Source organism: Pygocentrus nattereri, chromosome 10 (assembly GCF_015220715.1).
Source record: "Pygocentrus nattereri isolate fPygNat1 chromosome 10, fPygNat1.pri, whole genome shotgun sequence".
Taxonomy (NCBI): Eukaryota; Metazoa; Chordata; class Actinopteri; order Characiformes; family Serrasalmidae; genus Pygocentrus; species Pygocentrus nattereri.
Genome location: NC_051220.1, coordinates 18,228,751 through 18,244,204, shown reverse-complemented (window position 1 = coordinate 18,244,204; position 15,454 = coordinate 18,228,751). Strand labels below are relative to the sequence as shown.

The 15,454-nt window shown below is 38.7% G+C and overlaps 1 protein-coding gene across 1 annotated transcript; it reads right to left on the bottom strand.

Moving 5' to 3' along the window:
• Positions 1–1,373: 1,373 nt before the first annotated feature.
• On the bottom strand, positions 1,374–12,218 carry LOC108430644 (5'-3' exonuclease PLD4). The gene is made up of 11 exons (XM_017703251.2): positions 12,152–12,218; positions 11,924–12,002; positions 11,654–11,841; positions 9,754–9,937; positions 7,445–7,565; positions 6,404–6,531; positions 6,102–6,302; positions 5,270–5,409; positions 5,020–5,185; positions 4,151–4,247; positions 1,374–2,351 (listed from the first exon to the last, which is right to left on the bottom strand). Exons 1-11 carry the CDS (start codon positions 12,157–12,159, stop codon positions 2,146–2,148), a joined length of 1,518 nt encoding a protein of 505 aa, XP_017558740.1. The 5' UTR covers positions 12,160–12,218; the 3' UTR covers positions 1,374–2,145.
• Between the last annotated feature and the right edge of the window lie 3,236 nt (positions 12,219–15,454).

Genomic DNA, 15,454 nt, shown 5'->3' with positions numbered 1-15,454 from the left:
GGGGTTAGGTGTCTTGGTCAAAGAAACCTGACCCGGGGAGCAGTTGGGGGTTAAGTGTCTTGGTCAAAGAAACCTGACCCGGGGAGCAGATGGGGGTTAGGTGTCTTGCTCAAAGAAACCTGACCCGGGGAGCAGTTGGGGGTTAAGTGTCTTGGTCAAAGAAACCTGACCCGGGGAGCAGTTGGGGGTTAGGTGTCTTGGTCAAAGAAACCTGACCCGGGGAGCAGATGGGGGTTAGGTGTCTTGCTCAAAGAAACCTGACCCGGGGAGCAGTTGGGGGTTAAGTGTCTTGGTCAAAGAAACCTGACCCAGGGAGCAGTTGGGGGTTAAGTGTCTTGGTCAAAGAAACCTGACCCGGGGAGCAGTTGGGGGTTAGGTGTCTTGCTCAAAGAAACCTGACCCGGGGAGCAGTTGGGGGTTAGGTGTCTTGCTCAAAGAAACCTCAGTCATGTACTGTTGGCTCTGGGGTTCGAACCGGTGACTTATTTATTCATGGTTAACGGTCCTGTTTCTCTTGTCTGAACAAGGCTGTCACAGACTCACCATTCAGTACTGCCGCCGTGCGGTGTGATAGTCTAGTACTCTGTCTCTGGCTTTGGACCGAAGTGCTTATCGAGTTTTACTGTAAAACTGCAGCACACAGACTGGCACACAGGGTTAAAAGTATTTGATAATATTTCGACTAATAGGTTTAAGGTGTTTTTATAATGGCCCCTCCTGATGACACAGAACCCCCGGGTCTTATAACGGACCGCTGAACCGCCTGAATTCACTCAGCAGTGACGACGAAGCTGAAGATCCAGTAGATCACTGAAACATAACCCCTTTAAAACTGAGCAAATGCAGTATCTTTGGTATTTTTGAGAACACATGCACAGCCTATGGAAGCCCATTCCCGCCAGAAGAAGAAACAAACTCGTCTGTTTTCACCTTTGTTCTCCGTTTATCCAAATATGGCTTAGTAATAAGGATATTTCCTCGTAATCATTTCTTATTTACTTAACAACATGTTTCCACAGAAATCATAATTTTGGCACCGGTAATATTATTTCAACACAGGTAATCGTTTTTTTTTTTGAGAAAATGAGTCATTATTTCAACATAAATCAGTACTGCTTCCAGAAACAAACAGAAAAAACAAGTCTGTGTTTTCCTCCGTCAGGTGGGAATGTGCCTCCATATCCAACCCTGTTCATTCCCTTTCATTTGCTTTTGTCTTTAGATTCATCTTAGTTTAAACCGGAAACCTTCTCTGTATTTATTTAGAAGCATAATCGATTAGCTCACTCGTATCTTTCCTTTTTACATCTTTTATTACAATAATTCAAATGATCTTATTCTTAACGTTCAAACTAAAAATAATATACATCAAATATACTTAGATTTATTTGATTTATTTTGCTAAGAGGCAGCTGAAAGATATAATAAATGCATGCAATGCACAAGTTACAGCACCCTCCAGAAGTGGCAGCCTTGGTAAAGATGAGGGAAAAACATGCTTAATCAGCTTGATTTTACACTAAGAGGAGCATCCTTCAATGAGGTGAAATAATTCAAAAGAAAGAAAAATTATACAATATATTTATTTTTTTTTTTTTTTAATATTGTGCACCCTCCAGCTGTTAAGGTAACATTGCATCTTCTTTGAGAAAGCTGGATGAGGGGGGAACACCTGTATAAACAGATATGAGGCCATTTCCTCCGTACAAAATCTCTCCAGATCCTTCAGACTCCTTTGGATTTGAAGGTTTGCTTTGGATCACTGTCCTGCTGGAAGATCAGGCTCTGACCCACTTGTAGCAGAGGCAGACAGATTTTGATCTCCTGGTATTTGATGGACTCATATTTACTCTGAAACAGAAAGTCGTGGAAGGACCCAGTGGTGCTTACAGGTGATTGTGGAGATCAATTAGAGTCAGTTAGGTTCTGTATTTGATCATTTAGAGGGGTGCCTGAATTTAGAGGGTGTGATATTTAGAGGCTGTAGTAGGAGCCTGTTTATAACACTAAAGGACAAATGGCATTGAATGCATTTAAAATGTGCATCATATTTCATTCAATTTCATGCTTTCATTGATCCATTAACCTTTTATATAGGCTAAGAAGTAAGTTTTATATAGGCAAAGCAGCGGTCAATTTGTCCATCTATCTCTTGGAGAAGGAACAGTCAGGATTGTGACCCAGTTTTTCAAGTGGTACTGCAAATTTGGAGCCCCAGTCTCGGTCAAATACAGCTTTCAGCTGGCCCACTAATGTATCTCCAGGCGATGAAGAATGCACGGCATCTTGGGAAACCACCAAGCCCACTCCAGCAGTGGTGTTGAAGTAGTCAGCAGACCAATTAGAGGTCCCTTGGGAAATATATAAATAAATAAACCATTGAAAAATGTGATTTGCACAGTGATGCAGTATGTCACTCACACATCACCTGATATACATACAGTGGGTTGCAAAAGTATTCAGCCCCCTTGAACTTTTCAACCTTTTGCCACATTTCAGGCTTCAAACATAAAGATATGAAATTGACATTTTTTGTGAAGAGTCAACAACAAGTGGGACACAATCGTGAAGTGGAACGAAATTTGTTGGATATTTTAAACTTTTTTTAGAAATAAAAAACTGAAAAGTGGGGCGTGCAATATTATTCAGCCCCCTTGCTTTAATACTTTGTAGCGCCACCTTTTGCTGTGATTACAGCTGCAAGTGGCTTGGGGTACGTCTCTGTCAGTCTTGCACATCGAGAGACTGAAATTTTTGCCTTGGCCATTCTAACACCTGGATACGTTTATTTGTGAACCATTCCATTGTAGATGTTGCTTTATGTTTTGGATCATTGTCTTGTTGGAAGATAAATCTCCGTCCCAGTCTCAGGTCTTTTGCAGACTCCAACAGGTTTTCTTCCAGAATGGTCCTGTATTTGGCTCCATCCATCTTCCCATCAATATTAACCATCTTCCCTGTCCCTGCTGAAGAAAAGCAGGCCCAAACCATGATGCTGCCACCACCATGTTTGACAGTGGGGATGGTGTGTTCAGGGTGATGAGCTGTATTGCTTTTACGCCAAACATAAGTTCGATTTTGGTTTCATCTGACCAGAGCACCTTCTTCCACATGTTTGGTGTGTCTCCCAGGTGGCTTGTGGCAAACATTAAATGAGACTTTTTATGGATATCTTTGAGAAATGGCTTTTTCTTGCCACTCTTCCATAATGCCCAGATTTGTGCAGTGTACCACTGATCGTTGTCCTATGGACAAAGTCTCCCACCTCAGCTGTAGATCTCTGCAGTTCATCCAGAGTGATCATGGGCCTCTTGGCTGCATCTATGATCAGTCTTCTCCTTGTTTGAGCTGAAAGTTTAGAGGGACGGCCGGGTCTTGGTAGATTTGCAGTGGTCTGATGCTCCTTCCATTTCAATATGATCGCTTGCACAGTGCTCCTTGAGATGTTTAAAGCTTGGGAAATCTTTTTCTATCCAAATCCGGCTTTAAACCTGAAAGTAAAGGGGCCGAATAATATTGCACGCCCCACTTTTCAGTTTTTTATTTCTAAAAAAAGTTTAAAATATCCAATAAATTTCGTTCCACTTCACAATTGTGTCCCACTTTTTGTTGATTCTTCACAAAAAATTACAATTTCATATCTTTATGTTTGAAGCCTGAAATGTGGCAAAAGGTTGAAAAGTTCAAGGGGGCTGAATACTTTTGCAACCCACTGTAGCTGGATGCTGCAGTTTTATATTAATCAGAGACCACCATTTGTTTAATTTCCAGTCAAAATGTTAATTGCATATCAAACATTAATTACAATATCATTAGTTATTCAGTTTACAGTATAACAAAATAACAGAAGATATTTTACACTGAAAATTACACAGAAGCTTCATCAACTAAATATAATAAAGTTTTCAGTACTTGGTGTGTCCAATCTTTCCCTTTATTACAGCTTTAATTTTTTCAGGAGACTTGCTGTCCAAAAAAAATCTACATATTCAATCTTCAAGTTCAGTCTTACACGTTGGTTGCATTTTCTGTTTCTCATAACACATTTCATGATGTTGAAGTCTGGATTCATGTAATTAATTTTTCAAGCTTTTTAATTCAACCTTTGAGAAGTTTTGCACTATCAGGTTATTTTCTGTCCATAACTCACCTATGTATGCCACTTTATCTGTAACCATGTATTTGTTGTGATTCACTCTGGAATACGGAATGTCTGTCTGGTTGGCCACCGGAACAATATGGAGTCTCTGCAGAAAGCAGAAAAAAAAGCAATCATGTTGACTTTAACTGCTATCCGGACCATCCAGTCTGATCTGAGAAACATCTGAGGATTCTAAATTAGAGCAAAGCGTAAGTGACTGCTGATATAGTGTGAACTGAAAGTGATCTGTTGGGACTTTCACAGAGCTCAGAGAAGCACTTACAAAAACTACAGTACTTTCAGTCCTCTAGGTGATTCCTCCCTGATTCCTCAATCCCAGGAAATGCCAGGAAACCCATGACCCAGAAATTGAGGTCGGTCATCTTTACGGACATATCAATTATTTAAATGTGCTCAGAGCAACTGAGCAGAGAGGGAGCTTCCAGAGAGATAATACATATGTGAATCTTAAAAAGTCTTTTCAAAGTCTTTTTATTGTAGCGTGTTACGTAGGTCTACAATACAACCCTGTGTAGCCAAAAGCCTTTAAACACTTGTAAAACCCCCTTTTGATTCCACATATTGGGAAGAGATTTGGCAAAAAAAGCCTTGAGATGGATTTTTGAAGGTGGGCTGATTAAAGAGTTTTATTTCTGACCTGTTTTGCTGGATATACCAGCTTACAAATCTCTCTAGTAGTTCTGTGGTTGTGCTCCACATTCCACATACACAATTTTTCTATGGCATGTTAAAGTCTCTTTTAATTGCCACCAGGTTTTCTTAAACTTTTTACAATTCAACATTCTTCAACATGCTTTTTAACCAGAAAAATCCAGAATAAATACTTTCAGCATGTCTGTAGAGGATTGTCAGCTTACCACTTCTATACTGATATTGTCAGATGAGGATTCCAGGGCATCTAGTGATTTGAGGAAAGGCAGTACGGAGGGGTCACTGTCACGACCGCAGCTGACCAGGAGACGCACTACAACGTTTCTGTCAAAGGCTGACTGCTTTAGGGCATTTTCAATAACTGGCCAGTACCTGAACAAACAAGCATGCAGTGAGTTTCTAAAGGAACTGACATACATTATAAAGTAGTTAGATAGATAAAGTATCAATTTGTACCTGTGATGGAAGAAGAACTTGGAAGCAGGAAAATATTCCATAACTGCGACATGAATGAACTGCTCTGCCTGGCCGATTGCTGAGAGAATTGCCTCCAGGTCTTTGGTGCGTGAATCCGGACAGAAGACAGGAGGGGAAGCCTGGGTTTGGGAATCAATCACTAACAATCACAAAAGGATACTAAATACAGACCATAATACTGTACCATATTGATCAATGTATCCTACTTGATCAAAATGTCCTCTCTACAGCATGTGCAATGTCTGACCCTTTCATGTCTGAGAGTGACGAGCTTTATGAGAGATAAAGTATCAGGCAAAAGTTTGGATGCAGAATAAATATATGTATTCATGATCCTAAAGATTTCTAAAGGCTTATGCTTAAAGGCTTGTAATTATTTCTAAAACCAGTTTTCATTAGCTAACAAGCGCTCAGCATGCGTAGAACTTCATCACTGTTAGACAAACCTCTCAGGTGGCTCTTCATGAAGCTGTTTGAAAAAAATGCCACTAGTTTTCAAAGTTGCATTAAGGCAAAGGGAGGGTGAAATGGAAGAATCTGAAATATGTGATAGTTTTTTTTTTACTATCTATGGGATTCAGGTGGTGGTAAAACCCTCTATGTGTATTAAAACCCTTTAATAAAAACTTTTCAAAGGGTAGTATTATTTTATTTTTTAAAAAGTAGTAAAACAACAACAACAAAAAATCTGCATAGTATTAGTAGTTAAACTACTTAATAAAAACTCTTCTGTGGGTCGTAAAATTCTTTAGTACAAAAAAACCCTCTTAGTAGTAAAATATTTTAACCTAAGGTATTAATGAGATATTACTGAGATGTAAACTCTGCTGGGCACACCGCTGAGGTTCACATGAAGGGGCTTCTCTGCATTGATGGAGGTGTCATAAGAGGAGGGCCAGGGGTCCGGGATTGTAGCGTTCTGCTGACCCATCACCCAGTATGACTGAAAGATCTTATGGAGGTCGGTGGCCAGACTGGTGCAGTTGTAAATCACCACTCCAAGTTCCTTGACCTCCATTTAAAAACACAAAAAAATAAGTTAATGTGCATCAAACCCGTCTCCAGAGAAGAAGGTGAAATCTGCTTTGTAGTTAGGGCTCTTCTCGTCTATACCTGGGTTAAAGCTCTCCAGTCCATGTTGGCACTGCCAATGTAGATGTGTCTTCTGTCCACGATCCAGAACTTAGTGTGGAGAATTCCTCTGGTCAGACGGCCAAAGTTAACTCTTCTTACATGCACGCCTACAAAAGGAAGGAACAATGTTTGAACCTGTTAAACTAAAAGATTTAACCATGGGTATTTCCAGTCTTCAAGTCCTCAAGTATATTGCTTATATATTAGCTGTATAAAAGTGAGGGGAGAGTGAGGCACAAAATACAGGTAAAATGTAACACTGACTTTATGTGTTAAACATTCAACATAAGTGTTTTCTGATTAGCTGTGTCATAGAATTCTTACCTATATTATTTTTTATCTTTTTTATTGGTGGCTATAATATAGCACCATTTTGAGGCACGTGAATAACTCAGAATAAGAGTTAGCAAAGCTAAAGTACAGACTCCAAACAGTGGGGTTAGTTGTAATGAAGTATTACAACTAAGACCCCAGAAGTAAGCAGCGAGCGAAGATGACTTTGGAGGTTTTTTCTATACAGATTCATTAAAAACATACTATTGATGTAAATAACATTTCAGCTTTACTGCACCGATATTTGTTAATCTAATTTGTGGTCAAAAATACATTACTAACATTTAACACCTTCACTCTAGTAATAATCATATTTATTTTGATGTACATAATTTTATGTATTGAGATTAAAAGCTTGTCTGTTTTGCATCAATCCACCAGACTTTTTAACAACCATTACAACTAGATCTGCCTGTTACAGTTGAGCCCGCATATAGGTGGGTTCTAAGATTTACTCTCACGTCATTTTTTGGCATTTTTACTGTTCATAAACAGTAACTGCGGGGAACAACGTAACTTTTGACGTTTTCTGTTGGTCTATTTGTTATGAAATGTTAAATAATTTAAAAGACAGACACTGTCTTCAGTAGTAAGAGTAAGAAAAATAAAATCAGGAAAAATGGAGTTATGAGGTTCTGATGCGACAGTGATATGAATTTGGTAATAAACATATCTATACTTCACGACCATGTTCTTTCAGAGTTCTCAGGTCTGTTGAGTTGGATGCTACGGTTGGGATGCTGGCCACCACTCTCACAGACACGTTTCTCTTCGTCAGTGCTTTGAATTGTTCCAGGATGTCTCTACCCTGTGATACAAACACATACTATTAGCAATAAGTTAATAGTAGGCTGACCTCTTATTTACTAACTGTCCTGAAAAAAACTAGAAAAGTCATTAAGATAAAGCACCTGAAAGCACCACCTCAACTGGCTCCTCTCGACGTGAAGAAGCAGCGGCTCTACTCCGAGTCCCTCCCGGATGACTGAACTTCTCACCCTATCTCTAAGGGAAAGTCCAGCCACCCTGCGGAGGAAACTCATTTCAGCCGCTTGTATTCGCGATCTCGTTCTTCGGTCATTACCCAAAGCTCATGACCATAGGTGAGGGTGGGAACGTAGATCGACCAGTAAATCGAGAGCCTTGCCTTATGGCTCAGCTCTTTCTTTACCACAACAGACTGGTAAAGAGCCCGCATCACTGCTGACCCAGCACCAATCCGCCTGTCAATCTCCCGCTCCCTTGTACCATCACTCGTGAACAAGACCCCGAGATACCTAAACTCCTCCACTTGAGGCAAGAGCTCATCCCCGACCCAGAGAGGGCTCTCCACCCTTTCCCACGTGAGAACCATGGCCTCGGATTTGGAGGTACTGATCCTCATCCCGGCCGCTTCACACTCGGCTGCAAACCGATCCAGTGAAAGCCTAAGTTCACGGCCTGATGTCCCCAATAGGACCACATCATCTGCAAACAGCAGCGATGTGACCCTGAGGTCACCAAACCGGACACCCTCCATCCCCTGACTGCGCCTAGAAATTCTATCCATAAAAATTATGAATAGAATCGGTGACAAAGGGCAGCCCTGGCGGAGTCCAACTCTCACTGGGAAAAAGTCTGACTTACTGCCGGCCATGCGAACCAAACTCCTGCTTTGTTTGTACAGGGCCTGAATGGCTCGTAGCAAAGAGCCATGTACCCCGTACTCCCGAAGCACCTCCCACAGAATACCCCGGGGAACACAGTCGAATGCCTTCTCCAAATCCACAAAGCACATGTGGACTGGTTGGGCAAACTCCCATGAACCCTCCAGAATCCTGGAGAGGGTAAAGAGTTGGTCCAGTGTTCCACGACCAGGACGGAACCTGCACTGCTCCTCCTGAATCCGAGGTTCGACTATAAGCGTGTCTAAATCCATTATTTTTTAATTAAATTCAATTTTAAAAATAAATAAATAAATAAATAATTAATATTAAAAAAAAGTGTCTAAATCCATTATTTTAATTTTTTTTTATTTAAAAAAATAATTTGATAAATATGACAAATAGCAAATTATTCAACAGTACTTCTGTGTGAAACAATTTTCAGTGCACCCATATCAAATTCAAGCTATGTTTTACTTCAAAGGTCTTAATATGTTGATTAAGTAAATAAAGCAACTTTAAAAGAGCTCAACTCACAAAATATTTTGGTAGACAGCACAACCAAAAACAACATCTGACTGCATCATAAAGAATACCCAAGTAACCTTCATAGTGCAATGCCAAGGTCAGTAGTCCTTTCACAAATTTTGGAAAAAGGTCAGTTCTGAGTCAGGGTCAGAAAGGTTCAGTTTACCTTGTCAGGTGGTCTGACCTCAGGAAAAGCATGAAAATGTGTGAATTATTATAATGTTTAACTATTTGAAAACATGTAAGTATAAAGTCCAAGATAAAAGTCACTATGGGTATCTAAGTAGATGCATGTTTAACTTGAAATTAGTTTAAATCACTGAAATAGACAATTAGAAGCTTTGATAACACTATATAAACTGCACAGATAAAACTGCATAAATATGCACACATGAAATGCACATCGTCCTTTTTTAAAAAGACTTTCAAAATATGACCTCTGGTCTGATTGGCTGCACTGTATAGTGCCTCATTCAAAAAACAGTCCATGCTGAAACACTCCTTATTACTTCATAGTAGGGGGACTAAATAGATGTAGGCTGAATGAATATATGTATTTAAATATGATGTTTTTATACATTAGACAATTATTTTTTCCATGATATGGGCTCAAAATACAAATCAGAAGTGCAAGGTAATAGACAACAGTTACAAAGTAAGAACTATCCTGATGTAAGTTAATTAACTGGGCTGCTCACACATTTGCTGATAAGTTTGAGAACTGAAACCTTTGATCTTGAACACAGTAATCAGAACAGACGTTGTGTACACCATGTTCTTCATATAAAGGAATTAAAATATAAGCTTAGTCAGGTGAATACTTACAGGTTTGTCAGTAGAGGAGTTGACATTAATGTCCTGCCCAGTAAGAGACCAATAGAACGAGGAAACATCAATTTGCTTGGTTGCAGTAGAGATGAGGTCTTTCCATGCCTCGTATAAAGGTACTCCAAATGTGGCATTGCTCCCATAGTCCATCCAGTAAGGAATACTCTCAACAAGGACAATCCTGACCAGTAAGGAATTACCACTTACATCTTTAGGCAATACTTATAAATACATACATCAAACATTTACCAGCTAAGCAAAGAGTAAGGAATTGAATGGAAGTATGAATTGCGGGTAACATTAAACACATTACAAAGGGGCCACAATTTCTGCATATTTCAATCAAATGTAAACAAAGATTTAATATTTATTTGCTGAATTTAATATACTGTAAAAAAAGTAAAGGCGGCATGCGCAAAAGTTTGGACAGCCTTTCAGTTGATCCACTACTGTTTTTTTTAGGTCATGGACTTATCTAAGCAACTGACAGAGGCTCTAAGAGTATAAAATGTCTTTAGAGTATTTTATACTCTACTGCTTGTAATTTCCACTGCCCAGAATGTTATTAAGAAATGTGAGTTTGGGAGGCCTGTTGAAGGCAGGATTGCAAGGAGAATCTGAAAAAACTGCTCATAGACTGGTCAGGAATGGAAAGCAAAACCCACAAACCACCTACATGTAAAGGTCATCAGAAGCTAATATTAACTGTGATCTCATCACAAAAGTCAGTGTCTGAAGTACACAAATCAACATCTGATTAAGCCAGAGGCATGTTAGAAAGACATTATGTGGTCTGATGAAACAAAAATTGGATTCCTTGGCCACAATCACAAAAAGGATGTTTAGAGAAAAAGGAGCACTATTTCAACCAAACAACACTTTGCCAGCTGTTAGGCGTGTGGGTAGATCTATTAAGCTTTGGAGCTGTGCAGCAGCCAGAAGCACAGAAAATGTTGTGGAGTTTGAGGGAGGAGAAGATTCTACTAAATATTAACTATCTAACGCCCCAGTGAGTTAAGAAACTGGTCGAACAGCTTGGATATTACAAGACAATGATCCAAAACGTACATCAAAATCAACCTTGAACTACTTCAAGAAACCAAAAAACCATTAAGGTTTTGAAATTATTTTTTGTCAAAAGATCTAAAACAGCTTAAGACAATCTATGAATATTTATGAGCTAAAAGCATTCAGCAAGGAAGCGAGGAAAGAGAATTCTAAATAGATTTAGAAAAATCCTAAATCAAAAATAGAAAGACTGTTAACTGGCTATAAGAAACATCTGGAGGCTGGGACTTCTCCCAAAGGGGGATTTACAAAGTAATGACTGAGTGTGCAAACCTATGTACATGTCAATTGTGCATTCAAATTTCATATAAAATGTCTTATTTAAGTTTGTACCATGCAACAAAATCAAAATGTTTAAGTGGTGCCCATATTTTGCCCACAACCATGTCTCCTAGCTGTGTACTTTTTTTTTTATATGTATAAAGCCAAAAGCTTCTCAAAACTGTCACAAGACAATGTCTCTGGCATCAGGCAGCATACTTGTAAACATGTTATGTAATAAGTTTCTGTATGGGAGCTTTAAGAGGTATTAAACTTTTCAGACATCTGGTTCCACTACTGTGAACGGAGTCTGTAAGAGCATTTCACACCACTCAGGATGACTTTATTTACATTTTAACAGGTAAATTACGCAGTAATACTGAAAGAAGGAGAAGGAGAAGTAACATTTTAGACTGTGCTGTTGTGTCCTATGCAAAACCTGATTCGGTGTGGTGTCTCTGTACTTTTGTGTTGATCTGTGATTCCCCAGCGTGGTTTCCCAAGCGTTAAGAAGAATCTGAATCAAGACACAGCTTGAGCTGCATTCTGAATGCCAAAGTTAACTCACCTACTCTTTCCAAGACAACTTTGATCAGCATTTTGAACTGGCTCATGTGTGCTGGTGTGGTTCGGATTCACAGCTTCATCTATCTTTTCCTGGTTTCTTACTTTCTCAACCAAAGCAATGGCAAGTAAACCACCAAGGATGGTCAAACACCCCAATATCAACAGGAGAGACGTAAGCCTGCTCGAGTCCTGTGAAATACATGGACATAACTACATGTAAGAGCAGTGTATTGAGCCGTTTTAACTCAAAGATAGAAAGTATTATCCTTACCCGTCTGTTGGAAACATAATTGTCATGTAAACTTTTGTATGGAGAGGACAATTCATGGACCACTTTAAACTTCATTGATCTGAAAAAGTACAAACAGAATTAATAATAATAATAATAATAATAATAATAAATGTCTGAAGTAACTGTAGAAGTTATTCCTATTGTCTAATGTAGCATTACTTCCTTTAGTTCCACCAAAAGTAAAGAGAAATCATAAAGCAAACTTACGAGCACATGGTAACAGCAGATATTTGGCCTGCCGTCAGTGGACTTTGAGTCAGTCCTCAACAATAGCCTTATTTCAAGCAAATGCCTCTATAAAAGGCTTCAGTCTCTGGTTCCTCTTCCTTTTTTCAGTTCTCTTTTTTCATGGCTGTTCAACAGCTGACATACTAATAATATGCTTTGAATAAATGGAGTCTTAATAAAAAAATTTTTAAAAAGAAAAAAAAAGCCCCTACATGATCTTCAGCATGTCTTCATCAGTGTGCTCCATTGTTTGTTTCAGGTACAGCTAGGATTTATACAGCAGAAATTCCCTTCACAAACAAGATGGAATTTACAATATCATTCAAAAGTCAACTGTCATATTAATAACTATAATTCAATAAAAACTTATTAAATTAAAATGTTATGAACAAGACACTAAAACTGGTCATTTATTCTAAATATGAAGTATTTTAGGAATAAAGAGATGTAACGACATGGTAAAAAAAATGTTATTAAATATTAAACTGTAATTATAACTGTGCAGGAATTACTTGTGGTATTTTTTACTATGAATAGCTGTATGATCAGCGAGATCTGGTCACTGCATTTTGAATAAAATAGTTGATACAAACTTCTCAGTCATTACGAATCAATAGTGCATTTAAATCAGCTCCTTAAACTGGTCTTCAGTCCTTAGGGCCCAAGATGGCCCACATTCACTAAAAGGATAGAACAAATATAGGGACCATCTTGGGGGTCCTGAGAATTCCATTTTTTTGTGTTTCCATTTACTATTGTTTTTTGAAATGTCTGCTGTATACAGGACAGGGACCCAAATTTTTATAAGCTTTCTGTGAGCTGTACCTTCCACTTCATCCAAGAATAAACCAAAATAAAAAAACTATATCAGGATTTCAGTGGGTCAGAAGCTTACACCAAGACCAAGTTGACTGTGCCTTTAAATAGCTTGGAAAATTCCAGAAAATGAAATCTTTGCTTTAGAAGCTTCTACAAGGCTAATTTACATCATTTGAGGTAATTGGAAGTGACCCTGTGGCAGTATTTTAAGGCCTACCTTCAAGGCCTTAAAGTCTTGCTTCTTTGCTTGACATCATGGGAAATGATGTCCAAATGATAATCCACAAGTTTAAACACCATGGGACCACACAGCCATCATACTGATCAAGAAGAAGACATGTTCTGTCTCCTAGAGATGAGTGTACTTTGGTGCGAAACATACAAATTAATCCAAGAACAACAGCAAACGACTTTGTGAAGATGCTGCAGGAAACAGGTACAAAAGGACAAAGAGCTTACTTTCTGAAGAAATATCCTCTGGTCTGATGAAACAAAAATGGAATCGGTTGGCCATAATGACCACCGTTATGTACGGTGGAAACAGAGGGAAACTTGCAAGCCAAAGAACACCATCCCTACTGTGAAGCATGGGGAGGCAGCATCATGTTTGCTGCAGGAGGGACTGGGGCACTTCAGAAAAAAGATGGCATTATGAGAAAGGAAAATTCCGTGGAGATATTCAACATATTATGCTTACATTAAAACAATGCGAAGAAACAACATCAAGACATTAGCCAGGGAGTGAAAGCTTGGGCACAAATGGGACTTCTAAATGGACAATGACCCCAAACATATTCCAAAGTTGTGGCAGAATGGCTTACAGACAACAAAGCGAAGGTAATGGAGTGGCCATCAAAAAGCCCTGACTTTATTGCCATAAAAAATGTATGGACAAGACTGAAAAAGCATGTGAGAGCAAGGAGGCCTACAAACCTGATTGTTACATTCTACCAGTTCTATGGGCCAAAATTTCAGCAACTTATTGTGAGAAGCTTGTGGAAGGCTACCCAAAACGTTTGACTAGTTTATTTAGATTTTAAAGGCAATACTACCAAATATTAACCACATGAGTGTAAACTTCTGAGCCACTGGCAATGTGATGAAAGAAATCAATGCTGAAATAATCCACTGTCTCTGCTATTAGTTTAAATGAATGTGGCAAAGGTGCATGTACACTTACATTATACTTCAGCTGTATGTAATGGTTATTTGTAAGTGGTCCTCATTTACCTGTATGTTTTTTTTTTAAAGTCTCATGAATGGACCCTAAATTCAGATATGAACCAAACCAATTCTGTAACTGTGGCCACCCACAGGCATACATGACATTTATGTATTATATATGTGCTATGAACTTAGCACAATCCTTTCATACAGCATTTGAATTAAAGATGCAACTTTGTTTGACATAAAAAGTGAAGCACAAACAAGTAATTCCAATAAATTTAATTTGAAAAGAGAAAAAAAAAAAAAAAAAATCACTTCTACAGATTTACCTCATTTACAAAATGATCCCAACCCAATATTGAAAGGAGAGTAATGTCATAATAAAGACCAGAGATTTTTACAGCACCAGTTTACAGCTTTTAGATCAAAACGTTGAAATTTGACAAAGCAATGGTAGAAATATCCTTTAAGAATGACAAAACATCTTCAAGTGACAGCGGTTAAGGTCTTTTGCTGGACGTTTTGGCTTCAAGACGCTGGAACTGTACATTCAAACACATGGGAAAACAAACAAAGGGCAGAAATAATCGGTCAGTTTAAACCTCTAGCAAACAAAGTGTTTTGAAACTGGTGGCTGTGAAAAGCAGGCCAGATAACTATACAAAAACTCGAGCAGCATTTTGTTTTTAAGAGTATCTCTCACTGAGAAATATCTTGTACCATGACAGGTTTCATAAGACAGATTAGGACAGACGTTTCTCAAACAGACAGCACTCTTTGTGGGCTTGAGTTAAACTTGGATCCACAGCTATCTTAAATAACAACGTGTCTTTAACATTGTTAATACATTCTGTACATGAAATGTCTCCCACTTACTGATAAGAGGAAATGAAAGCAGTTCCATCTCAGCGCATGAAACCAGAACAGACACACATGCTTTGTCAGTGCAAACCTCCAGCATTCCATAGACTATATTAGCTTTTATAGATACAAACAGAATGAAGAATTGACAGCCAGCAGCTATACTTCAATCTCTCTCAATAACAATCACGAGCTGCTAGTATTAACGGCCACTTGAGGATACTCTGGAAGTGACACTGAGTCATAGCAATCTTCAGTGACCTGATTTCTGAAGTTAGTGTGAGTTTCGTTACAACAGGCACAACAGGAGTTCATACTTTCAGTGAAATTAAACCTCTTTTTGTTATACTCTGGCAAAATAAGGGAACGAGGATAGCAGACAAAGTTGGACATGCAAACTGCTTCTGTACACATTTTTTGGTATAGCCAAGCAAC